This window comes from Pseudophryne corroboree, chromosome 10 (assembly GCF_028390025.1).
Source record: "Pseudophryne corroboree isolate aPseCor3 chromosome 10, aPseCor3.hap2, whole genome shotgun sequence".
Lineage (NCBI taxonomy): Eukaryota > Metazoa > Chordata > Amphibia > Anura > Myobatrachidae > Pseudophryne > Pseudophryne corroboree.
Genome location: NC_086453.1, coordinates 152,724,533 through 152,751,379, shown reverse-complemented (window position 1 = coordinate 152,751,379; position 26,847 = coordinate 152,724,533). Strand labels below are relative to the sequence as shown.

The 26,847-nt window shown below is 41.8% G+C and overlaps 1 protein-coding gene across 2 annotated transcripts in view; it reads left to right on the top strand.

Moving 5' to 3' along the window:
• Positions 1–26,847, top strand: part of LOC134966277 (myosin-binding protein C, fast-type-like) — a 273,752-nt gene that overhangs the window by 200,116 nt on the left and 46,789 nt on the right. For both annotated transcript variants that reach the window (XM_063942885.1, XM_063942884.1), the window contains 5 exons: positions 6,576–6,743; positions 10,707–10,795; positions 10,918–11,113; positions 16,231–16,370; positions 20,376–20,535. In XM_063942885.1, coding sequence (XP_063798955.1) covers positions 6,576–6,743; positions 10,707–10,795; positions 10,918–11,113; positions 16,231–16,370; positions 20,376–20,535 — 753 coding nt within the window. The remainder of the gene's footprint in view (positions 1–6,575; positions 6,744–10,706; positions 10,796–10,917; positions 11,114–16,230; positions 16,371–20,375; positions 20,536–26,847) is intronic.

Below are 26,847 nucleotides of genomic sequence, written 5' to 3'. Positions count from 1 at the left end.
CATGTCGTGTTGTGACGCCCAAGAAGCTAATCTCAGGTGATTGTCTGTGATCACCAGGTGACACCTCTGCGCTGTAGGAATCACTATTATATTGATTGGTTATTCTCAGGTGATTGTGTGTAATACCAGGGAACTCCCGTGTGTAACACCATAGAGTTGGTGGATATGTCTAAGTGGTTCAGATAGGTATCACAGATGTTGGATGACTATGTGATGGACCTTTTCCCTAAAATGTTTCTCCACGTACCTTGTCCTGTAGTACTGTATTCAGAGAGGTAGGATAGATTGATACAAAACAGGAGTGAGTCAGCAATTCCAACAGGATATCTTTTTTGAACTGCAATGAACTCTGGATTGAAAATAATGATTGATTAATTGACATTAAAATTTTAATAATAACAAAAAAAAGAATTTGGGCATAAAAGATGAACAAAGAAAAGACAATTGACTACAGTTAACACCACAAAGGAGCATTCAATATGCAAAAGACAATTAATTGGAATCACAGAAGAATAGCCAAATATCATTAGAATCACAGATGAACATGTTCATTAGAATCACAATTGTTGGCATTAAGTCATTGAAATCATAGTCTATAATATGGTGATGAGAAGAGTAATGAAAAACACAATCAATAATAGCAAACACTAACTTTCTAGCTTTACGTAGCCAAGGTATGACAGTCTTCGGTGGCATTAAACGTTGGAGCTCAGGTAGTATCTCTGCAGTGCCAAAATATGTCAATGGGGGACTGGCACAACAAATAAAAGGGGAAATCCTTGATTGTAATAGAGACAAATGTTCACAATTCCATGCAAAAAGCGGTAATAGAGACAAATGTTCACAATTCCATGCAAAAAGGATGTAGCTAGCGAAGGGATGATAGTATCTATCAAACGGTTTAAACTCATGTACAGATGGGGCCTCCCTCATCGTTGGTATTTCTCCACCTAAACAGAGGATTATTAACATCTAAGCGATAGCTCAGGTTGTTCAGTTGCATGCAATACACATCTTCACCACTGGGTGGCTAATACTCGAATAATCCAGTACTGTAGAGCAAATAGCGGCAGATTGATCTACAAGCTCTGTCAAATGGTCAGACTGTAATGTTACTGTATACTATACACACAGACCTATGGTCAGACGAAGAGTCAATTTAAAAAAAAAGAAACCAATATATAAATCAATAAAATTAGTGTATACAGACGCAAGTGAATGTGTTAAAGCAATGGTCCATTGACGTTAGGCATACAGTACTGTATGTGAGCATCCAAGTTTCGTAGCCAGTACAGCAAAACCCATGGGAAGGGATCACTGCTTACATTTACACATGAGCTTCTGTTGCTATCACCAGGCGTCATGGCCAAGTGGTGAAGTGTCCCGCACTCCATGCTCAGAGTCCTGTGTTGGATTCCCAAAGTGCAAATGCCTTTGGTTTTTTTTTTGTTTTTTTCTTGACACTTTATAAAAATTTTTTATAACATTCATATATTTAAGAACCTTACATTCAATAGAATATGCACACAGGAAAAGACCTGTTTCCATAACTAACTGTTGGGGCGTCTGACACGCAAATCCATAGCACAGTACTGTACTGTTTAATATACATTCACTCTGGCCCTCTCTATTCCTTTCCACCAACCAAAGTGACTGTAGTATCAGCCCTTCATTTACATACTGTGTTGGCCTCTTTGTCTGAAAAGATCTGTCTCTCAGGGGAGGGGGAAGGGTGAGGGGGAGGTGATGAGTTCAGAGACGCTGTCAAAAATATTCATTCTCTGTCGGGACCCAAAAAAAGAAACCAATAAATCAATAAATAAAAATAGTGTATACAGATGCAAACGAATGTGTTAAAGCAATGGTCCATTGACGTTAGGTTTATGTGAGCTATTAAATAAAATTAATAAGGGCTTAAAGCTTAATATCTCTGGTTCTGGGGGACCAATCAGCTCAGCCGGGTTGGTACGGAAGGGGAGACGATTAACCACCAGAGGATACTGACCCCAAGTTTCTATGACCCCCACAAGACTAACAGCAAGCGTCAGAACCCATGGTGGGTCTGAATTAACGGGCCCATTATAGTCTATGGGAAAATGGGTCCACTTTGCGCTCCTATATCTCCGGTTCTGGGTGTCCCAGAGACTCGAGACCAGTATCATATGAAAGAGGAGACTCTTGGCTTTCGGAGCAGACCAGGCCACTAGTTTATGTGACACTACAAAGGATAATGGCAAGTATCTGTATGTCGGGTCCCCTCCAATTGTTCGCCCAGCTTGCACGGGTCTGCAGGGATTCTGGCTAGATAGAAAATACTGTACAGAGATGCTAAGCACAGTGTTTTGGCATCCAGGAACTTAGGGAGGAGCTTTTATCTCTACCCATTATACTTATAAAGATAATACTTTCCGCTGCAGCCTTTAGAGCGAGTACGTTACAAGCTGTTTGTGCTACTTAGTACTCAAATATAAAATATTGTACAGAAATGGTAAGCACAGTTTTTTGACATACAGGAGCTTTGGGAGGAGCTTTTATCTATCCCCCTTATACTTATAAAGATAACACTTGTTGATGTAGCCTTTAGAGCGTCTCTGTACAGTATTTGCTATTTGAGGGTTTTGCAAATGGTGTGCCTCTGTGTAGAATGTGCTTTTTTTGGAGATTTTGGAGAGATGAAATAATGCTGAAGCTGGAACCTTAGCTATCCGGATCTGAACAAATCACTTGGAAAATGGCGCTGCCACTATTTTCCTGGAGATTTGTGCATTCACAGAACCGATATCACTGGGAACTAGAGGTGAGCGGGTTCGGTTCTCAGAGAACCGAACCCTACTGGACTGGCCCGGATCCGAGTCAGGCTCGGGTTTTCCCGCGTGACTCGGAAACCCAAACGCGGCAAAACGTCATCATCCCGATGTCGGATTCTCGCAGGATTTCGATTCCATATAAGGAGCCGCGCGTCGCGGCAATATTCACTCCAGTCTCGGAGAGGGTATTGAGAGGATGTGTCCTCAGTGTTCAGTGTCTGTGTGGGGGCAGGAAAGTGGGGTGATGGAGTCTTGTGCTGTGTTGTGCTGTCCAGTCCAGTGTAGTCAGTGTATTGTGCTGCATAATTCCAGCCAGTCACAGTGTTGGTGTTCTCTGCTGCCATATATCCAGTGTAGCTGTATAAAGTGGTGTTGTGTTGTGCAGACCAGTCCAGTGTAGTCAGTGTATTGTGCTGCATCAGTCTAGCCAGTCACAGTGTTGGTGTTCTCTGCTGCCATATATCCAGTGTAGCTGTATAAAGTGGTGCTGTGTTGTGCAGACCAGTGGTAGTGTCCTGTCTCATCAGTCATTCCAGTGAAGATATACGCTACTGCTATATGTCCACTGCTGCAGTATAATAGTTATAACAACAACCTGTTGTGCTGCATCAGACCAGTGGTAGTGTCCTGTCCATCAGTCATTCCAGTGATGATATACGCTGCTGCTATATGTCCACTGCTGCAGTATAATAATTATAACAACCTGTTGTGCTGCATCAGACCAGTGGTAGTGTCCTGTCTCATCAGTCATTCCAGTGACGATATACGCTGCTGCTATATGTCCACTGCTGCAGTATAATAATTATAACAACAACCTGTTGTGCTGCATCAGACCAGTGGTAGTGTCCTGTCTCATCAGTCATTCCAGTGACGATATACGCTGCTGCTATATGTCCACTGCTGCAGTATAATAATTATAACAACAGCCTGTTGTGCTGCATCAGACCAGTGGTAGTGTCCTGTCCATCAGTCATTCCAGTAATTTCTGTGCTGCATATTGTCTCATATAACTCCCAAAAAATAATGTAGAACAAAAATATTGAGGATAAAATAGGGAAAGATCTAGAAGAACCACTTCCTCCTAGTGCTGAAGCTGCTGCCACTAGCCATGACATAGACAATGAAATGCCATCAACATCGTCTGCCAAGGCTGATGCCCAATGTGTTAGTAGAGGGCATGTAATATCCAAAAAGCCAAAGTTCAGTAAAAAGACCAAAAAAAAGAAATTGAAATGGTCTGAGGCGAAACGTAAACTTGCCAATATGCCATTTACGACACGGAGTGGCAAGGAATGGCTAAGCTCCTGGCCTATGTTCATGACTAGTGGTTCAGCTTCACATGACGATGGAAGCCCTCATAACTGAGGCCTTGACACTTATGTTGGTGTTAGACGTGTGCCCGGTATCCACCATTAGTTCAGTGGTATTTAGACAATTGATGGAGGTATTGTGTCCCCGGTACCAAATCCCATCTAGATTCCACTTCACTAGGCAGGCGATAGCGATATTTTGCCATTTAATTCCAGTGATATGGATGTATAATTACAGTGATTTTGCCAATTAATGTCAGTGATTTATAATTATTAATTACAGTGATCTTGCCATTTAATTCCAGTGATCTGGACGTATAATTACAGTGATTTTGCCAATTAATGTCAGTGATTTATAATTATTAATTACAGTGATCTTGCCATTTAATTCCAGTGATCTGGACGTATAATTACAGTGATTTTGCCAATTAATGTCAGTGATTTATAATTATTAATTACAGTGATCTTGCCATTTAATTCCAGTGATTTGGACGTATAATTACAGTGATTTTGCCAATTAAAGTCAGTGATTTACAATTACTAATTACAATGATCTTGCCAATTAATTCCAGTGATTTGGACGTATAATTCCAGTTGGAATTGTTTGTGTTGCTTGGCTTAGTCATACAGCTACCTCCCTCATTGCACCTCTTCGACATCTTTGCATGAGGTGCTGTTTGGGGCCTAGTTTTTGAAAAGTGCCATCCTGTGTGACACTGCCGTATGAGTCCAGGGGAACGGCTGTATTAGTCCTGGGGCACTGCCGTATAAGTCCACCAATTGCAGATTTTTTTAAAAGTGACTGGAGCGTGCTGGAGATGCTGTCAGTGGACCGAACAATTGCGGCCCACTCTCAACATTCAGCTACTGCGTGACACTACTAGATGGGCCAGGTGGTTGTGTCGCTTAGCTTAGTCATACAGCAACCTCGGTGCACCTTTTTTTCTTCTTTGCATCATGTGCAGTTAGGGGCCTTTTTTTGATATCTGCCCTCCTGTCTGCCACTGCAGTGCCACGCCTAGATGGGCTAATTATGTGTGTCGCTTGACTTAGTCATACAACTACCTCATTGCAAATCTTTTTCTTCTTTGCATGATGTGCTGTTTGGGGACTTTTTTTAATATCTGTCCTCCTGTCTGCCACTGCAGTGCCACGCCTAGATGGGCCAATTCTTTGTGTCACTTGGCTTAGTCATGCAACTACCACATTGCAATTATTTTTCTTCTTTGCATGATGTGCTGTTTGGGGCCTTTTTTTAATATCTGCCACCCTGTCTGCCACTGCAGTGCCACTCCTAGATGGGCCAGGTGTTTGTGCCGCACACTTGTGTCGCTTAGCTTAGTCATCCAGTGACCAAGGTGCAACCTTTTGGCCTAAAAACAATATTGTGAGGTGTTCAGAATAGACTGGAAATGAGTGGACATGATTGTTATTGAGGTTAATAATACCGTAGGAGCAAAATGACCCCCAAATTTTGTGATTTTAGTTGTTTTTATGTTTTTTTCTTCAAAAATCGTCCAGATCCAAAACCAAAACCAAAACATGAAAGGGTGGTTTTGGCAAAACCAAGCCAAAACCAAAACACAAAAGTGGAATTAGAACCAAAACCAAAACACGAAAAGTGCCCGCCGCACATCTCTACCACATGACATAGGATAAGCCGCTATTTTCCTCGAGAAACGCGCATGCACAGTAGACTCTGGTACATCTGCACCGTGGACAGATTTGACATTTTTTAATGTCAGCCTATAAGGGGAATAAAGCTTACATTCTTTCTACACAGTAGATTATCCTTAGTAAGCAAGAAGGTTAACTTGCTAGAGAGTAGTTTACACCTTTAAAAAATAGAAACTAATATGCTACTTTCTAGGGTAGCCAATCCTGGGATTTAGCCTAAAAAAGTCTGAGATTTTAACCCAGGGATTGGAGGAAACAGTCACCAGGTTTAAGGATTAGTAAAATAAAAAATACCTGGCAGTGAGAGGCCGATCTTTGACTGCTGATCTCACTGCAGCAAGTGGTGATACATAACAATTTCTGCACAAAAGAATTAGAACAATAATATTATTTCTATAAACAAAAAATATATGGATGTATAAAGAGATAATGGAGAAATACATAGTACTATATTATCAATTATTCAGAGTATACAAAAACAAAAGATCAAACTCAGAAAAGGTACAGTGTTTTGAGCAAGAACAGATGTAGAGTTGTGATTGTGAGCCCAGCTAGAGAAATAAAAAAATAAATAAACACAAAACTAAAAGTTGATGGGGTGATCGTGATCCAAATCCCACAACTGGTAGAGTACAATGAAGTTTGGTGCAGACTATAATTTGGGTTTTAGCAAGGGGTGGTAATGTGTCAATATCAGGTTCCCAGTTAGCTAATACAAAAAAAGGACCATCTGCTTTCTCTTGTTCCAGAGAGCTTCAAACCTCTTTATGTATTTTAACAGCAACTGACTGGATCGCATCCAACCAAGAGCTGGTAGAAAGATGTGGATACACTGTGAAAGAACTTCCTACAGGAGAGAAGATTGAATTCCGTGTGCGCTCTGTGAATATTGCAGGAAAGAGTGAGCCAGTTCTCCTGTCCCAGCCTGTCACTATCCGGGAGATTGTCCGTAAGTCCCAAAAACTTATAAAGCATAATTCCCCATCATTTGTAGTAAGCCAACCAGTTTCCCTGTCTTCAGTGGAACACAATCTGCTGCAATCGGCGACTATTTTACATTATGCACTTGGGTCATGTGACAATTTTTAAGGCACACTTATACACAATAGGCCTCATTGCTGAAATGCAAAATTGCAGTGCAAATCTTTTTTTTAGTTGCTGTGTTCCTCAATTTGTGCAATTGAACCTAAATTTCCACCAGATTGTTTGTAGCAAGATAATGTTTGCTGTGGTGTTTGCCACGATGGGAGGAGTAATTTATGCCCTTCCCTATGCACACTGCAATCTGACTTTACAGCCAATCCAGCCACAAACATATAACTACTCGTGCTCTGCTTCCATACTCTGTCTGGGCTCCTGCACTGCTGGATTGAGCAATTACTCCACACACAAACAAAAAACAGAATTTTGAAAACTGTAATATATCACAAGCGCTGAAAATCATTAGTACAATATCACCAAAACGTTCCTTTTGGGTTGGGTAAGATGTTCTCTTTATCTGATGTTCTCCTTTGGTTCAGACCATTTGGGTGTGAAGTCTCCAACAAAGGTAATATGGAATAAAACAGACGTGATAAAAAACCAATGTGTAGTAAGTCTGCATTAACTCATGTAATAATAAGGTAAGTATTAGTGCCTTTTTAGAGGCCTTTTTTTAAAAGACTGAACAGAATCCAAAGCGTATCCCACTCACACTTTAAGCGGGGATATACAAGCACATCAAGGTTTCTTTTGTAAGAGTAGTGGCTTCTACCGTTTTATACACCCAGTGTGGATCTCAAAGGGGTTCAACTGAGCAAAGCTGTAAATTATATAGATCTTAGATGTAGGAAGTTGATGCGTACCCCAACACTCACACTAGGAGGGCAGATGTGAAGCCTATCAAGGTATCTTTTTTCTTCTTAGAGTGACGGTCCTGGTGTAGTATATTCCAACTCACAGATCGAACCAAGTAAACTCCACACAAGATGACATGAAAAAAATAGCAATAGACAACTAATGTGTAGTACGTTCTATTGACACTATTGATGGTTAATGAGGTATGACTTAAGTACCTCTAACTAGCTCAAGTGATTCCAAAGCGTACCCCACTCACACTTTAAACGGGGACCATGAAGCACATCAGGGTTTCTTTTTAAGATACTGGCTTCTACCACTTGTGTTACACCCAGTGTGGGTCTCAAGAAATTCAACCAGACAAAGGTGTAATGAGCAATACTGATGCGTACCCCAACACTCACACTCAGAAGGAAGGTGCAAAACCCATCAAGGTATCTTTCTCTCCTTAAAGTGAACAAATGATTGTCCAATATGGCGTACCCCAACTCACGGTTTGAGATACTGGATGACTCCCATAAAGGTATCTTTAAGGTTCCAAATAGGGATTGGTGTTTCCTGCTTGAATCTAGTAGTTCTCCATTGTTCCCCCCAAAAAATTTGTAACTCCCACAACGAAATAAAGGAAGGGGGTTACAAATATTTATTCACAGTACATAGAAAAAAATGATGAAAGGGGACATGCAATGGGAAAAAATATATGCAGCGGCACATGAAACAATGGAATAAAAAATGGCAAAGAGGAATGTTTACAGAACCACTTGCACAAAGGTAGGTAAAAAAATATAAAAATAAAAAGAATAAAAAATCCAGATAGTAACTAGCTACTCACACTCCTGCTGTCAACGCGTTTCAGCCCTCATTGGGCCTTTATCAAGACATGACATGGGTCTTGATAAAGGCCCAGTGAGGGCTGAAACGCGTTGACAGCAGGAGTGTGAGTAGCTCGTTACTATCTGGATTTTTTATTCTTTTTATTTTTATATTTTTTTACCTACCTTTGTGCAAGTGGTTCTGTAAACATTCCTCTTTGCCATTTTTTATTCCATTGATTCATGTGCCGCTGCATATATTTTTTCCCATTGCATGTCCCCTTTCATCATTTTTTTCTATGTACTGTGAATAAATATTTGTAACCCCCTTCCTTTATTTCATTGTGGGAGTTACAAATTTTTTTTGGGGGAACAATGGAGAACTACTAGATTCAAGCAGGAAACACCATTCCCTATTTGGAACCTTAAAGATACCTTTATGTGAGTCATCCAGTATCTCAAACTGTGAGTTGGGGTACGCCATATTGGACAATCATTTGTTCACTTTAAGGAGAGAGAGAAAGATACCTTGATGGGTTTTGCACCTTCCTTCTGAGTGTGAGTGTTGGGGTACGCATCAGTATTGCTCATTACACCTTTGTCTGGTTGAATTTCTTGAGACCCACACTGGGTGTAACACAAGTGGTAGAAGTCAGTATCTTAAAAAGAAACCCTGATGTGCTTCATGGTCCCCGTTTAAAGTGTGAGTGGGGTACGCTTTGGAATCACTTGAGCTAGTTAGAGGTACTTAAGTCATACCTCATTAACCATCAATAGTGTCAATAGAACGTACTACACATTGGTTGTCTATGGCTATTTTTTTCATGTCATCTTGTGTGGAGTTTACTTGGTTCGATCTGTCAGTTGGAATATACTACACCAGGACCGTCACTCTAAGAAGAAAAAAGATACCTTGATAGGCTTCACATCTGCCCTCCTGGTGTGAGTGTTGGGGTACGCATCAACTTCCTACATCTAAGATCTATATAATTTACAGCTTTGCTCAGTTGAACCCCTTTGAGATCCACACTGGGTGTATAAAACGGTAGAAGCCACTACTCTTACAAAAGAAACCTTGATGTGCTTGTATATCCCCGCTTAAAGTGTGAGTGGGGTACGCTTTGGATTCTGTTCAGTCTTTTAAAAAAAAGCCTCTAAAAAGGCACTAATACTTACCTTATTATTACATGAGTTAATGCAGACTTACTACACATTGTTTTTTTACCACGTCTGTTTTATTCCATATTACCTTTGTTGGAGACTTCACACCCAAATGGTCTGAACCAAAGGAGAACATCAGATAAAGAGAACATCTTACCCAACCCAAAAGGAACGTTTTGGTGATATTGTACTAATGATTTTGAGCGCTTGTGATGTATTACAGTTTTCAAAATTCTGTTTTTTGTTTGTATATGTAAATGTGGTGACATTTATTTGAAATCTGTCATCTAAGCTGCTTAGCGCCAGTAAGGATTGCTCCCTAAATACATTTGTTCAGCTATACTCCACACACAAGGCAAAGGGAACAGTGGGCCACTGTTTATTTCATGTTATACCTCAGCCAAAGAAGTCTGAACCATTTTAATCAGATTTTGGATATTGATATGATATACTGTAACGAATGAAGGATTCATCCAAAATATTTTTTTTGTCACCAGACTTTGTGCTTAATTCAGCTTGGTTAGTAGAAGTGCGGAAATCGCTATTTGTCGATTTCCGCACTTCTGCGCATATGCACCGCTGTGCACATGCACAAGGACTTAGATTGTGATCACACGAGATCACAATCTAAGTCCCGGCGAGGGGTGCGGCAGCGCAGTGTTTTGGTTGCAGCATAGCGGCTTTGGGGGGAGCGGGCCGGACAGCGGAGTCATGTCCGGTCCTTTTGTTGGGTGGGCCACAGCAGCTGTGTGACGTCACATGCAGCCGCTGCAAACCCAATATAAAGTATGGAGTCTAGGCTGTGGAGGCAGAGGAATACCCTTAGCATACGAGCACATTGCTGTTTTGCAATACGCTCACATTTCAGCAGTGGGGGTTAGCCGGCATGCAGGGTAGCTTTACCATGTGCTGGGCGCCCCCCCCTCCCCCCACATGCTAGAGAAATGAGATGCAGTTTTGCAGTTTCTCGCAAAACTACAACTCATGCTGAATAAGGCCCTTACACCGTTTTATACTTTTCAAGTGTTTGGGGGATGGGTTTTTTTTTGGTTGTTTTTTGCACCGCCTTATTTTTATGTCATTAACATTTTGTAATTTCATAGAACAACCAAAGATTCGTTTACCACGACACCTCCGGCAGACATATATTAGAAAAGTCGGAGAGCAAGTGAATTTGGTTATCCCCTTCCAGGTAAGATATCCAGTGGACGAAGTGATGAAATAAAAACAATGAACAATGTTTTGTACATTAGACAATGAATTGAGAAAACCAGTATAATGGTTTCATCCTTTCTGCCGTGACAAAATGTACAGGGAAAACCGAGACCAAAGGTTACATGGTCAAAAGAGGGCCAGCCATTGGATGCAAAGCAAGTCAGTGTCAGAACTTCTGATGTGGACACCATCCTCTTCATCCGATCCGCTGAACGGGGTCACTCTGGAAAATATGGTCTATCTGTGCAGATTGAAAATATGGAGGATGCTGCAACAATAAACATCAGGATTGTGGGTAGGTTTTGTAGCTAAACCTCAACGTAATAGACTTGATGATGGCATCTGGAAACATGAGATACTAATATCAGAGCCAACGTTTGACTGTGCATTCTGTGATCTTAGGGCCTGATACATAGGTGGAGGCAATGTGAAGGTTTACGGATTTGAGCACATTTTTTGTACTGTGCATGTGTCAGAGAGTTTAGACCAGGCGCATTTTAAGCGAGGATTAGGTCCATATGCCACCTCCTCTATCCGAGCCCCCTCCTCTCTAGCCGGCAGCACTCTAGAGTCTGAGCACTAGGGGCTCAGACTAATACACATGCGCAGATGTCCAGAAAAATGGTGTGGTGTCCATTTTATCTACTGCACATGCGCAAAATGCTGGGAAAATGGCCACTGCGCCATTTTACTGGCAGTGATTTGTGCTCTTTCTACCACCAACTGGGGACTCCGGAGAGGTATTAAAGAAATGGGTGCAGAGTGTGTGGCGTGGCCCCCCTGCACACATTATAAATACGTCAGCAATTTAGACGCAAAGAGATTGACAGGCGTGAGCATTTGTGGGAGGTAACGGGGTGGTGACTCAAATGCAGGTTTGTTCCATTTAGCCATTTGGGGACATGTCTCAGCCTCCGACAGTATCTTCGCATGCACTTGTAAAGGCTCCAGTGTCTTAGTTCCAATGGACATTCTCAGCAACCATAGTGTTCCTCTCAGATGATTGATGGTGCAACCAATGATGCGTCTTTGTACTCAAGTGGGAAATTAGTGACGCCACCAGTGGGCCTCTCTATACAAACCTGCAGCTGTGTCATTAGCATAATTTTGTAGAACCGCTGAATAGGGGATTGTAGTCATGATAAGATTTGCATGCACCTCTGAATCAGGCCCTTATGATAATACTTATGATATTATTTGGTATTACGTGACAGTACCCAGCAAAGTGGATTTTTGGCTGGCCGGAATTTGACATACCCACTCAACGAGTTACATGCTCAGGTATAAATACTGTAGAGTGTTATTACTGGAGCAGATTATGTTGGGGAGGGGGGTCACAAGATGGGCCATGATTATCCACACAATTGAAGCAGGAAAAATACTTAATATACAATTTAATTAGAAGGATCCATTGAACGACCAGTGCTTTCTACAAAAAGTCTCTATGAATGTGCTCAAAATTAAACAGTGTCAAGTAGAGATATATGGAAGCCCAGAAATTAAATTTCCACTAATTTACCTGAATTCAGACCGAATCCGTGAATCTCACCGACTTTTATTAGGTTGGTGAAATGCAGCGTTATTTGCATTTGCTGCCTTGCTGTGTAAACAGAACTGCAACATTTTGTCAGTGGTTAATGAACATCATAACAAATGAATATGATTTAGGAAACTGTCACACTTCTATGGTTGAATGGTTTAAGACAGTTTAATGTGACCTTGGACCCGAGCCCACTAATGCTATAAAGCACTATTCCAGATGCATTTATACCTGTGTTAGCTTTCACTGGTAAATTTCATTGGTAAAATTCTGCAAGGTCACTCTTATTTACTTATATTACTTTTCCACCAAAAACGCAGGTCAGACCCGGGTTTCTGGACATGGTTTCATCCCAGGTCAGACCCCGTTTACACTGCACCTTGGGCACAGCTTATTTCTGGGTCAGCCCCGTTTACACTGAACCCATGTATGTCCTGCGTGTCACTCAGAGACATTCCCTTGAGGTGGATCTCTGTACACACAGCCAATCAGTAGCTTTTAATTATATCTCAGGTTGGATGACCTGGGTCGCATCTTTTATACCCCTTTCACATCGCCAATTCCGAAATCCACCCGGGAATTGGAAACGGGTCCTTCCCGGGTGGGATCCGGCATTGGAGACTAGTGCTGGCTTCCCTGACCCGGCAATATGCCGGATGGGTTGCCATAGTGGCGGGGGTGGGGCCAGCAGCGGGGGGTTGGAGGCGGAGGCGTCCCTTGGAGATGAGCTCATCTCCCTGCCACCTCTTCCTGTTGCCATTGACCCGGTATTCAACCCGGGAATAACACTGCTTTATTCCCGGGTTGAATTGCCAGGTCAGGGGACCTGGGATTTCGGCTGTGGTGCTTTCACACCGCATGCTGACCCGTGTCGACCCGGAAATATGCCGTTTCGATACCGCGTTATTTGTGCGATGTGTAAGGGGTATTACACTGCACCCTTACCCGAGTCTGACCCTGGTAGCTACCAGGGTCTGATTCCCGGGTTACTCAACCCAGGTTATTTTTTGAAGACTCTTTTACACTGAGCCACAACCTGGGTTAACCCAGCAATATCCCAGGTGATAAAGCAGGTGTTCAGACTCATTTTACGTGAGCACTAATGTGACAATATGCCATTTTAACCATAAAACTTATTAAAAGAAAGTGTACAGTATACTCAGTGAGTGGTACCATGCAGACCATCTTTCCTTTCTGTTTTCCGTTCAAGACTGGAAAACCTTTGCTTTGCCATAGAGGGAAAATAAAATAATAAAATATTACCACTGAATAATGTCTACAGTTGCTGTGTAGTGTGTTTTAGATCCTCCAGAATGATGTAAGCTACCACCAGGCAATCCTACACCAATACCTTGTGCATTTTGGCCATGCAACATGCATTGGCGGCCATATTGAGCAGATTGCCTCATTGCAGGTCATTGTACACTGTCATTGTACATTGTGCAGCATTTTTTTCTCCGGGCATGTACTTTTCATGGGCCACTCTACTATTGTGCCATTCTATAGTAAAGATTTCCTCAGAGCTAGCATTATATAATTCCAACATACAGTATTTTTTCAGTTATTTCTACATGAGATAGTTCTGCTTTAGGAGTTTATGTAAGGTATCCCATGCTGCTCCTTATGAACATAAATGGGCACTTCTGTCGTCATATTGCTGACTGATACAGGTACCACAACAGTTAAAGTTCATGTGGGGCAAATATCTGCAAAGATCAGGTTCCCTAATTTCAACTATATTTAACTCATCCTACTGGATAAAGTCCAGTTATGCCTGCATATCCCTAGCTCTAGCACAAGCTACAGAATGTGCGAGAAGGTTTATTTTAATCCCTTCTAATTCAGAGTGTACAGTGTGGATTTGCCAGTCCTCAATTGGTCATGAAGGCACTCCTGCTGTTCTGAGCATTTGGCAAACGTCCGAGTGATGTCCCTACTCTGAGTCTTCTAGGTCTAATTTCATTGTCTGGCTTTCAAGCAGTTCACTATTTCATCATCTCATTGCTGTACTGCTAATGAAACCGTTATGTCTAATTAAATATGTGCTTGGACTGTTGTGCAGTAGATGAAAAGATAATTGATAGAAACTTTTGTTATTATGGATTACACCTGTCAGTCATTATGCACACTTATTACAAGCCTCTACCACTAATGTTGTGACATGTGACAGATGTGTGAGTTGATGAATTCACACTTGGTGTTTCAATATCTCATGATAACACCTAGCTTGGATAGTGGAAGTAAAATAAGGTTCCACAGGTGTCCTTCAACCAGTGTACATCATGTGAGATGGTAGGGTAACACAAACAGGCTATGGTAGAGATGGAGCATGTCTCTTTGAGAACAGTGATGCAATGTGGCAGACCTTAAAGCATTGTGAATGCACTAGATCAATGCCACTGCCATAACGTTATCACTGCCATTGTATTTCAATGATATTAAGTGTGATTGGAAGCGAGTAGCAATATCAGCACACAGTGAGAATCATGCCTAATGACAGCATTTATCTAAAAGTAGCTGATTTATTTAAAGGACACACAATCATATACAGTCGCTGGGGAAAATTGGTGTTGTCACTGGTGTTGGGTTTATTCTGACTGCACTTTATGGGGCCTTTTGAATATAAAGTGATAAATGCCCCCAAACCTCCCATTCCTTATGGCCACTGCATGCTACAATTCTGGAACAGGTTTCAGGTCTTTTTATCTCTGTATCTACCAGAGACAGCTACGCTGATAAACAGCTATCCCAGTGTTGCCTGAAATCTGTACTGTACAGTTTACGCTGTCGGGTTCCATCTCAACAGTGTTGTCCTTAGGTTGCGTATGCTCATGATAGAAGCCAGAGGAGAAGAAGGGATATACTCAGATAACTTTTCATTCTCCAGGGGGTATATTTACTAAAGTGTGGGTTTTTAAAAGGGGAGATGTTACCCATATCAATCAATCAATCAATCAATCAATCAGATTCTACTTATCATTTATCTAGTACCTTCTAGAAGATAATACAGTAGGTAGATTCTGTGAGCAAAATCTCCATTTCTAAAAACATGTACTATTGTAAATATACCCCCTAGAGCTTATTCCATAGAAAGACTACTTACTGTAGTCAAGTTCAGAAAATGTTTCATTTAAGGACTGCAGTGTGCTCCTATAATGACAGTAAAGCATGCGATATCTGCAATTTTCTCCATCATTATAGACTCAAAAAATTATCCTTGTACTTTGTTTTATTGTGATCATGCCGAAACTGCTGTTTTCACAAGATTATGGGGGGCAGGGACCCAGCAAATGATGTCCTAAATGTGGAAGGTTTACTGCCTGTGATAGTACATACCCTATTATGGGGAAGTACTACTTACTAAGTATTACAGCTGATTTGTACTGCCGCAATACCTCTTCTGTTATTGTGATAACAGATTAGTATCATTAAAAGACCATACTTTATTCATTGAATGAAGCATTTTTTGTTATCAAACAAAGGAGGGGATGTAATGAAGTCCGAGTTCTGTGGCTGTGCGGGATACCGGCCGAACTCAGATGTTTTTTTAAAGGATCAATCATGTAGAAGGCTAAACCATGCTTTGTACATTATTGCCCCTTTAAAAAAAAAAATCCCAGTTCGGCCAGCATTCTGTACGGCCACCGAACTTGGACTTCATTACATCCTGCCCAAAGTTTTAAAATCATTTTTTACTTTTTTAATAAATTTAGTGTATTTTGTAACTCTTTTTTCTGTAGACCTGAAAACCCAAATCTGGGCTTCAAGCTTCACTATACATGCATGAAAGAGCTTGCATATGCACAAAAAATATATATTATGTAAGTTATTGTATGTTATTATATGTCATATACTATTTGTTATGTTCCCAGAAAAAGCTGGTCCTCCTCAAGCAGTAAATGTCAAAGAGGTCTGGGGATTTAATGCCCTGGTGGAGTGGCTGCCTCCAAAGGACAATGGAAATTCAGAAATCACTGGGTACACTATACAAAAAGCCGACAAGAAGACAATGGTAATTAGATTTGCTCCATTTTATGGTACAGTTATAAATATAATTTAGTGAATTATTGAAATAAGTGTAATTATTCACTGTGATTCATAGGCTTATGTTCATAGTAATGTGATCCACCAATTATCAGCCCTCTCTTTCCCTTCTGCCCACATCTACAGAATAGCTCGAGATGAAATACATACGTGATCCCGGCAGCTGGGATGCCAGCTGTCAGTGCCAACAGCAGCATTCCGCAAGCCTGAATCCTGGCAGCGAGAGCAGAGAGTCCCCTTGTGGGCTCACTGCGCTCGCCACGCTTTGGGCCTGCTGGCAAGCTCTGCTCGCCACAGGTTATATTCCCACTCGGGTCGTGACGTGGACCCAAGTGTAAATACCGGGCTGCGGTCGGTATTCCGGCTGCCAGCATTTTACCATCTGTCGGGATTCCTACGTCAGTATACTGAATACTAGGATCTCAACAGCCAGTATATTAACTGCATCACCTTGAGATAGCCGGCGATATCACCATGTAGTGGTCCCACAATATTTACCAGCATGAAATCTCTTACAGTATCTCCTGGTCTGTGCAAACAGCACCAATTCAGAGTTGCACACAAAATGGCCGCACCACAGATTTTTCGCACTGCATGTGGTCTCGATAGCAATCATGACATACTTATGCATCTCTGTGGACCAGCAGTGATATTCAGAGTAGTACAGAAGTCATCCATATCTTCGCTTGTGGCTATACTGAGATAACTGTGTGGCATTGGGACTTTTGCACTTAGCAGGCATAATTTTTGGCTAATTCAGAGTTGAACATTCACAAGTTCATGCAACTACTGCACATGGGGGGTAATTCTGAGTTGATCGCAGCAGGATTTTTGTTAGCAGTTGGGCAAAACCATGTGCACTGCAGGGGAGGCAGACAGAGCCGACCCTAAGCAATATGATGCCCTAGGCAATATTTTGTCTGGTGCCCCCTAGCACCACCGCTGGTTCCACCTCTGACCTTGCACCTCTTTTCCAGCACCATCACCCCTCACCTATAGCAGTCCTTATTTTGGTATTTGTACCCCCTATATTTTAAATAGGAACAGTTCGCACATTTGGCGCACAGCCCAAAAAGGGGTGTTTTTTTGCTGGCAAGGGACATGGCCACACAATAGTACCCCCAATTCCAATTACGCCCCACAGTACTGCAATTTTATTCACATTTGATCATGCGATAGTGTCCATAATTCATATTAAATCACACAGTAGTATCACTTTACCTTATAAACGTTACTCCTCACGGTAGAGCCCCTTATTCACATTACAGCACACTGAATTGCTCCTTATTCACATTACACCACACCATATTGTTCTTTATTCACATTAGACCACACAGTAATGCCCTTTCTTTACGCAATGACACATAGTAGAGCACCTTATACACATAATACCACACATTAGTAATGCATTTATACACATAATTCCACACAGTAATGCCCCTTACACATTATGACAACCTTTATTAATGCCCTTTTACACATAATGTCCCTTACACATATGCCGCACATTATTAATGCCCTTATACACATAATGACACACATAGTGCCCCCTACACATTGGCTGCACATTATTAGTGCCCCTATACACATAATGACACACACAGTGCCCCTTACACATATGTTGCACATTATTAATGCATTTTTACATAACACACATAATAACAGAAAAGACACCAAAGAAGCCAGATGCGCAAACACCACAAGTGCAGCCCAGGTCAACTCAAAATGGCTCACCACACCATAACCAATGCATACAATAGAAAAGAGAGAGACCCTGTGGCGCAGATATGGTATAAATAATATAATACAGTCCCTTTGAATCTCCCTTGCCGGGGATAGAAGATTTCTTCCAAGAAAGTCGTCCTTCTCTCCAAGGATTCACTCCAAGTGTTAACCACCTGCAGGTGGATTTCTTTGGACTCTGGACTCTTGGACTTACCTCTGGTAACATCTTGGGCACGGTGATATCTTCCTTTGACGGTTGGACCGGCTGGTTCCGAATCTACCTGTCGTGAGAATCATCTTACCCCATTGAGGAGGTTCTATATGTTTTGTTATGTTTTATTCAATGTGAGTGCAATTCTGTAATAAATTCAGTGTTAGTTTTTAACCAACAGTGTTGCACTAAATATGAGAAACAGACATATGGAGGATGATGGGCCTATTTAATTTATATAAAATGTGAGTGCAACATCATATTTTAAGCGTAATTCATTCAGACCCCACAGTGTTACACTAGGAATATTTTCCTCTTATTTTGAGGTTAACACTTGGAGTGAATCCTTGGAGAGAAGGACGACTTTCTTGGAAGAAATCTTCTATCCCCGGCAAGGGAGATTCAAAGGGACTGTATTATATTATTTATACCATATCTGCGCCACAGGGTCTCTCTCTTTTCTATTGTATAACACACATAATGCTCCTTACACATATTCTGAACACTACTGCACAACCAACCCACTCACATGCACACAGCACTCACACTGCCACTAACACTGTGACCTCTGCCTCTGCTTGGATACAGATGTGTCCTCATAAATCTTGCCTCAGTGCTAACGTTGGGCACCTTGTTTTTTTTATGAAAATGCATCTTATTTGCATTGCTATGTGGCTAGCATGCACAAGCAGCTTCTGCTGATTAAAATGATATGCAGCATGCCTATATACTGTGTGAGACTGTGGCTGTATCTGCATACGTAATGCTACACACAGAATATAGGCATGCTGCATATCATTTTAATAAGCAGAAGCTGCTGATGCCCCTAGGCATATCAAATGCCCTAGGCAATTGCCTGGTTTGCCTATGCCTATGGCCGACTCTGGAGGCAGATATAACATGTGCAGAGAGTTAGATTTGGGTGTGGTGTGTTCAATCTGCAATCATAATTGCAGTGTAAAAATAAAGCAGCCAGTATTTACCCTGCACAGAAACAAAATAACCCACCCAAATCTAACTCTCTCTGCACATGTTATATCTGCCTCCCCTGCTGTGCACATGGTTTTGCCCAACTGCTAACAAAAATCCTGCTGCGTTCACCTCAGAATTACCCCCATTGTGTAAATTATTTTTTCTGCTACAACCTGATAGGTCATTACAAAAGTTAATGGAACTTGGAAGCACAACATATTTAAAAGTGAGAATGGCTGCTCTCACAAAAGAATTTCCCCCATGGAAATCAGTGTTTCTATTTAAGAGACTGTCCTTTTGCTATAGAATGGGTTTCGTCTAGAGTGCCATATGGCAGATTTTATGCCCTGATGGCTGCTAACAGAGCCGGCCCTAGGCATAGACAAACTAGGCAAATGCCTAGGGCATTTGGAATGCCTAGGGGCACAAGCAGCTTCTGCTGATTAAAATGATATGCAGCATGCCTATATTCTGTGTGTGACTGCGGCTTTACTAATGTGCAGTATTATGTGTATAAGGTGTGCTACAGTACTTTGTGGTGTAACGTATAGAAAGGGCACTACTGTGTGGTCTAATGTGAATAAAGAGCAATATGGTATGGTGTAATGTGAATAAGGGGCACTACTGTGAGGAGTAACATGGTACTACTGTGTGATGTAATGTGAATAAGAGACACTATAGCATGATATAATGTGAATAAAGTTGCAGTACTGTGTGGCGATAAAGTTGCAGTACTGTGTGGCGTAATTTCAACTGGGGGTATTATTGTGTGGCCATGCCCCTTCCCAGCAAGAACACACACCGTTTTGGGCTTCACACAGAATGTGCACACTGTTCCTATTTAAAATATAAGTGGTAGGAGCACCAAAATGAGGAATGCTATTGGTGAGGGGTGGTGGTGCTGGGGAAAAGGATACAGTGTCAGAGGTGGAACTAGCGTCTGTGCAAGGGGGCACCAGTCAAAATCTTGCCTAGAGCATCATATTGGTTAGGGCCGCTCTGCCTGCTAAAGTGCTGCATTCAGGGCCAGCATGTTTTTAATTCTGCACGTATGTTCTTCCTCAGGAATGGTTCACTGTATTTGAGCACAACCGGCAAACAAGATGCACTATTTCTGACCTCATCATGGGGAATGAATACTACTTTAGGGTCTACAGTGAGAACATTTGTGGTCTGAGTGAGAACGCCACTGTATCCAAGAACACAGCCATCATTCAGAAAACAGGTGGGTGTAGAAGGAGACAGCAGAGTGAACCTTGAGAGGGAAATTTACTAAAGGTCGATTTTAATTAATTTAAAATCAATTAAAATCTGATTAAAAATTATCTTAATCGATGTTGGGTTTTAGGGGGTGAAACACATTTGCTAACAGGTGATTTTTGTTTTAGATTCATTTGTAAATATTTAATAAATGTGTGTTTTGGCCCTAGAAGTACACCATAGATTTTGATCGATTTCTATCAATTTTAAATCGATCAAAATCAACCTTTATTGAATATCCCTCTTCATGTGTAAACTACAAATAATTACGAAATTGAACTCTCTTGTAAACATTTATACTGATCCCAGGTAACATTTTCCAAAATCTCTTCTGTCTTCCATAATCCTCTCACATACTGTAGTAACTCCACCTGACCTTATACTTATTAAATCAGTCATTAAACCCACTCCTACATGCCTGGTCACCTTCAACATCAAAATAACACAACCTGTCAGTAAATGAAATGAAATTCTATTTACACATATAAGGCATTAAGGTAAATGATTTGTTCAATCTTAACCTAATTTCCTACTGCAGGTTTATTGAATATAAAATGTTGGAGTGTTTTGTGTATTCTGTGTATCACAAACATAGAAGAAGACTACAGGATGCAGGATGCTTACATGTACTGCCATAACATTATATAAAAATAGCAAGAATTTTTAATGTGGTATTTTCCATATTCATATTCTATTTGTGACGTTTTTGGTTTTGTTAAAGGCAAAAATGGTGACATAGAGATAAATCATGTGATAAAGCACAAAACAAAAAATATTATAGATGTTAAAAATATGAGAAAATATGCAATTTGGCAAACACACATCAGCTTCTAAATGTTACTGTGCTAAATCATAGCTAAAAGCTATGAACAGCTTCTTCACACCTCCACCCATGTAACATAATGTAAACATTTTTATAAATATGATGGTATACATATTTGGGTCCAGAAAATCCCTTAGAGGCCAGTATACAGGTATATCTACTGTACATCACCTACAGTAGATATAATGGTGTATCTACTGAAGGCCCCTCACAGTGTGCCTATATGTTAAGATGGACATATATATATATATATATATATATATATATATATATATATATATAGTGCTGACAACCATTCACTATATGGCAGTATGTTGAGAGACATTGAGCATGTTTAGAGACTGTACCAGACAGCAGGGGAAAGTTATTATTATTTTAATAATATATATATTTTCCCATGAATGGGTGGGTAGGGGTCCCTGTGAATTGCCTGCCCAGGGCCTACAATGCTGTTAAGATGGCCTTGTATAAATGTCCATCACTACACTAACACAATACACAGAATAACTTGCCTTGGTGCTTTAAGGGGTTAGAGACGAAGTCTAAAGGGCCATACTGACAGGGAGATTTCCCCAGAGATGTGTGCTGAGCGGTCTAGCACAGACCGCTCAGCACACATCTCTCCCCCTGCTCAGCACAGCGTGATGTGCTAAGCGAGGGAAGGGGGGGACACGGAGGGCCACTCATTTCACCCAACAGGCCAATCTAGCACCGGCGATAGCGATGCGCGGGACGGTGCATCGCTGTCTCCGATACCCCTACACACAGAGCGATGTTCTAAGCAATCTAGTCAGATTGCTTAGAAATTAGCTAAACATCGCTCCATGTGTACCCCCCTTAAAGCCCTGTACACACGGGGGGAGATGTGTGCAGAGCGATCTATCAGTGACCGCTCAGCACACATCTCTCCCCCAGCTCAGCACAGCGCGATGTGTGCTGAGTGAGGGGGGCGGACGGGGTGGATGGTGAAATGAGCGACCTGATAGATTGTGCCTGCATGCAGGCTAATCTAGCACCGGTGATAGCGCCACGCAGGGACGCGCATCGCTATCGCTGTGGGGCATACACACGAAAGATCCGTTCTAAAGCTCTAAGCAATCTAGTCAGATGCTTAGAATTTAAGCACTGATCTCTCTGTGTGTATCACACTTAACATTGATATCCATATTTATCAGGTGGCACTCAGAAGACTAATAAATTATAAAATAATCACTAAAAGGTCATCTTATTTGCCAACAGTTCAATCTCTTTAATTAGAGATTTTTCTCAGGGACCAAATGAACATATAAAACACCAAGTTTAAATAGAACACTTTCTCACCCATGTGTCAAACAAGTTGACGCCAGCTCCAGGGAAGTGATGTCATCATGCCGCAATCCCGCTGCAGACACCCCTCACAGCGGTATCTTGTAACCATAGTGAACAGCCCGACACCAAGTAAAACACTGCAATACATCTGTCACTGAAATAAGACAGACATAGCAGTTATAAAATACATAGTATACATTGTAACTAGCTGTACTACATATATAGTTACATTTGTTGCTATAAGCCTCATAGGCTAGAAACATAAACAGCATTCATTAATACACTCTAGTACATACAAACATACTCTTCTTGGATCAATAGTGAATTGTATTAAAGAAGCATGTAAATTAATTAAATACAGAAATACTATATAAATATTAATCAACAAGAACTAGTATCAAAAAACCAACTAACACTATAGATATACGTATCTACCAATAGATCATAAGAGGCAAGAAAGAGATACATTCTCACTGAGACCAAATGAAGATGCAGAGTTCATCTGATTAATCTATCTCGCCTCTATTTGTAATAATTGTGTCTCTCGATTCCTTCCTCTGGTCAGTGCAGGAACATGGTGTATCATTTTGTAACAAAGTGTTGCCAATGGATATTTTTTCTCTTTGAAGTGGCATGCCACAGGTTGTATACTTTCTCTGCCATCCAGTGCTTGTCTAATAGCAGAGTGGTGCTGTGCCATTCTCTCCCGAAATTGACATGTCGGTTAACTGATGTAGATCAAACTTCATGGACAGCAGATAGCATAGACTACAAAATTGCTTGTGCAGGATCTGAATCTTCCCTTTGGAATAAGGGTGCTCTGTATATTTGCCCGCTATAGTGTAGCAGCAAGTGTGCAACCTAAGCAGCTATATCAACCCGGGTTTTTGGTTAAAAAATTAGAAACCGATGGGGAATTAAAACCGGTGATGTCATTCCTAACAAGCCAGTCTTTCAAATTTCTGCCTATTCGATAACATGGCATAATACTGGTAATCTTAAGTACCTTCAAAGTTGGGTCAGATGTAACCAATGAGGAATGCTTCTCTGATGAAACCTTAATACAATCACTGTCAGTAGAAAAAGTGTTGGTAAAAATTGTTCTTTTCTGTTGTTTATCCTGCCTTTTGCGTGAATTCAGAAGACTTACATCTCGAGGGATAGACATCACCCTTTTCTTTGCTTTAACCAGTTCCTTAAACTGATAGCTTTTCTGATAAAATGTATGTAGCATCATATCCATTTGCTTACTTGCTTCTAATTCGCCATTGACGAATCTTCTCATATGCATGAATTGCAAAAAAGGAAGACCTCTTTTTGTTACTTGCTTTGATTTTTATTTAAAAAAAAAATCATGAAAAGGGAAGTGGGTGCAAAAAATAAAAAGGGGAAGGAAAATACAATATCAAATAAAAAATTAAATAATGATCTGCCAGAAATATGTAAGATACACTTGTAAGTAGTTTACAAATCATTATACAAGGCAATATACTGTACGAACGAACAAGTGGCTAAAAAAGCCCAAAAACCAGGCCACTATTTTTCATCAAGAAATTCAATAATGAAACTATATTAAGTTTACTTTATACAAGAATGCCATTTCTACAGATGTGTCCTCACAGATCTTGCCTCAATACACCACGCACTGGAAGATGCCTGGGGGTATATTTACTAAAATTCATATTTTTCTGAATGAGGTTAAAGTTCAAACACGAATGACATCGAATGTGTGAATTTGCAACTTTTTGAATTTTGTACGTCTCATTTACTATGCTGTCGTATTCTGCATTTTCGAGTTTTCCGATGTCGATGTCATTCGTATTTTCGGCCAGTGTTTTACGGGAGTGAATAGTAAAACACTGCCGACATTAACACAATGAATCTCGGCCGGATCTGTGAGATCCGTGCAGGGCTTCATTGTGCACCTTTAAAAAAAAAATTAAAGTGTTAAAAATCAAGAAAAAATTTGTGTGGGGTCCCCCCTCCTAAGCAAAACCAGCCTCGGGCTCTTTGAGCCGGTCCTGGTTGAAAAAATATGGGGGAAAAACTGACAGGGGTTCCCCCAAATTTAAACAACCAGCACCGGGCTCTGCGCCTGGTGCCAAAAATACGGGGGACAAAAAGCGTAGGGGTCCCCCGTATTTTTAACACCAGCACCGGGCTCCACTAGTCAGAGAGATAAAGCCACAGCCGGGGGACACTTTTATATAGGTCCCTGCGGCCCTGGAATTAAATCACTAACTAGTCACCCCTGGCCGGGGTACCCAGGAGAAGTGGGGACCCCTTAAATCAAGGGGTCCCTCCCTCCAGCCACCCAAGGGCCAGGGGTGAAGCCCGAGGCTGTCCCCCCCATCCAAGGGTGGCGGATGGGGGGCTGATAGCCAAGTGTAAAAATAAGAATATTGTTTTTTGTAGCAGTACTACAAGTCCCAGCAAGCCTCCCCCGCAAGCTGGTACTTGGAGAGCCACATGTACCAGCATGTGGTGGAAAAACGGGCCCGCTGGTACCTGTAGTACTACTACACAAAAAATACCCAACAAAAAACAGTATACACACACCGTGACAGTAAAACTTTATTACATACATGCATACCGACACACACATACTTACCTATGTTGACACGAAGCAGTCGGTCCCCTTCTCCAAGTAGAATCCACGGGTTACCTGTCTACCTGTCAATAAAATTATACTCACAACAATCCAGAGTAGCTCTGTCCTCTTCTACTTGTAATCCACGTACTTGGCAAAAAAGCAAACCGAAAAACCCGAACCACGCACTGAAAGGGGTCCCATGTTTACACATGGGACCCCTTTCCCCGACTGGCGGGACCCCCGTGACTCCTGTCAAAGAGGGTCTCTTCAGCCAATCGGATTGGCTGTGCGCTCCTGAGCTGACAGGCAGCGCACGGCAGAGATACAATGTAGCGCATAGGCTCTCCATTGTATCCAATGGTGGGAACTTTGCGGTCAGCAGTTGACCGCGAGTAACCTCAACCGCTGACCGCAAAGTTCCCGCCATTGGATACAATGGAGCGCCTATGCGCTACATTGTATCTTCAGTGCGCAGCCTGACTGACAGCTCAAGAGCGCACAGCCAATCAGGAGAGTGCCACGACGTGGCGCTCCCTGAGTGGCTGAAGGGACCCTCTTTGACAGGAGTCATGGGGGGTCCCGCCAGTTGGGGAAAGGGGTCCCATGTGTAAACATGGGACCCCTTTCAGTGCGTGGTTCGGGTTTTCCGGTTTGTTTTTTTGCCAAGTACGTGGATTACAAAGAGGACAGAAGCTACCCTGGATTGTGTGAGTATAATTTTATTCACAGGTACCCCGTGGATTCTACATGGAGAAGTGTACCGAGCCTCGTGTGAACATAGGTAAGTATGTGTGTATGTAGGTGTGCATGTATGTAATAAAGTTTTACTGTCACGGTGTGTGTGTTCTGTTTTTTGTTGGGTATTTTTTTTTGTAGTAGTACTACAGGTACCAGCGGGCCCGTTTTCCCACCGCATGCTGGTACTTGTGGTTCTCCAAGTACCAGCTTGCGGGGGAGGCTTGCTGGGACTTGTAGTACTGCTACAAAAAACAATATTCTTATTTTTACACTTGACTATCAGCCCCCCATCCGCCGCCCTTGGATGGGGGGGACAGCCTCGTGCTTCACCCCTGGCCCTTGGGTGGCTGGAGGGGGGGGACCCCTTGATTTAAGGGGTCCCCACTCCTCCAGGGTACCCCGGCCAGTGGTGACTAGTTAGTGATTTAATGCCAGGGCCGCAGGGACCTATATAAAAGTGTCCCCCGGCTGTGGCATTATCTCTCTGACTAGTGGAGCCTGGTGCTGGTGTTAAAAATACGGGGGACCCCTACGCTTTTTGTCCCCCGTATTTTTGGCACCAGGACCAGGCGCAGAGCCCAGTGCTGGTTGTTCAAATATGGGGGAACCCCTGTCAATTTTTCCCCATATTTTTAAAACCAGGACCGGCTCAAAGAGACCAAGGCTGGTTATGCTTGGGAGGGGGGACCCCACGCATTTTTTTCCGGATTTTTAACCCTTTCACACCCCTTCCCACTGATAAACATGCACGGATCTCACGGATCCGTGTGCATGCCTATCAGAACACAGTAAAAAAAGCAGGTCTATTTTAAAAC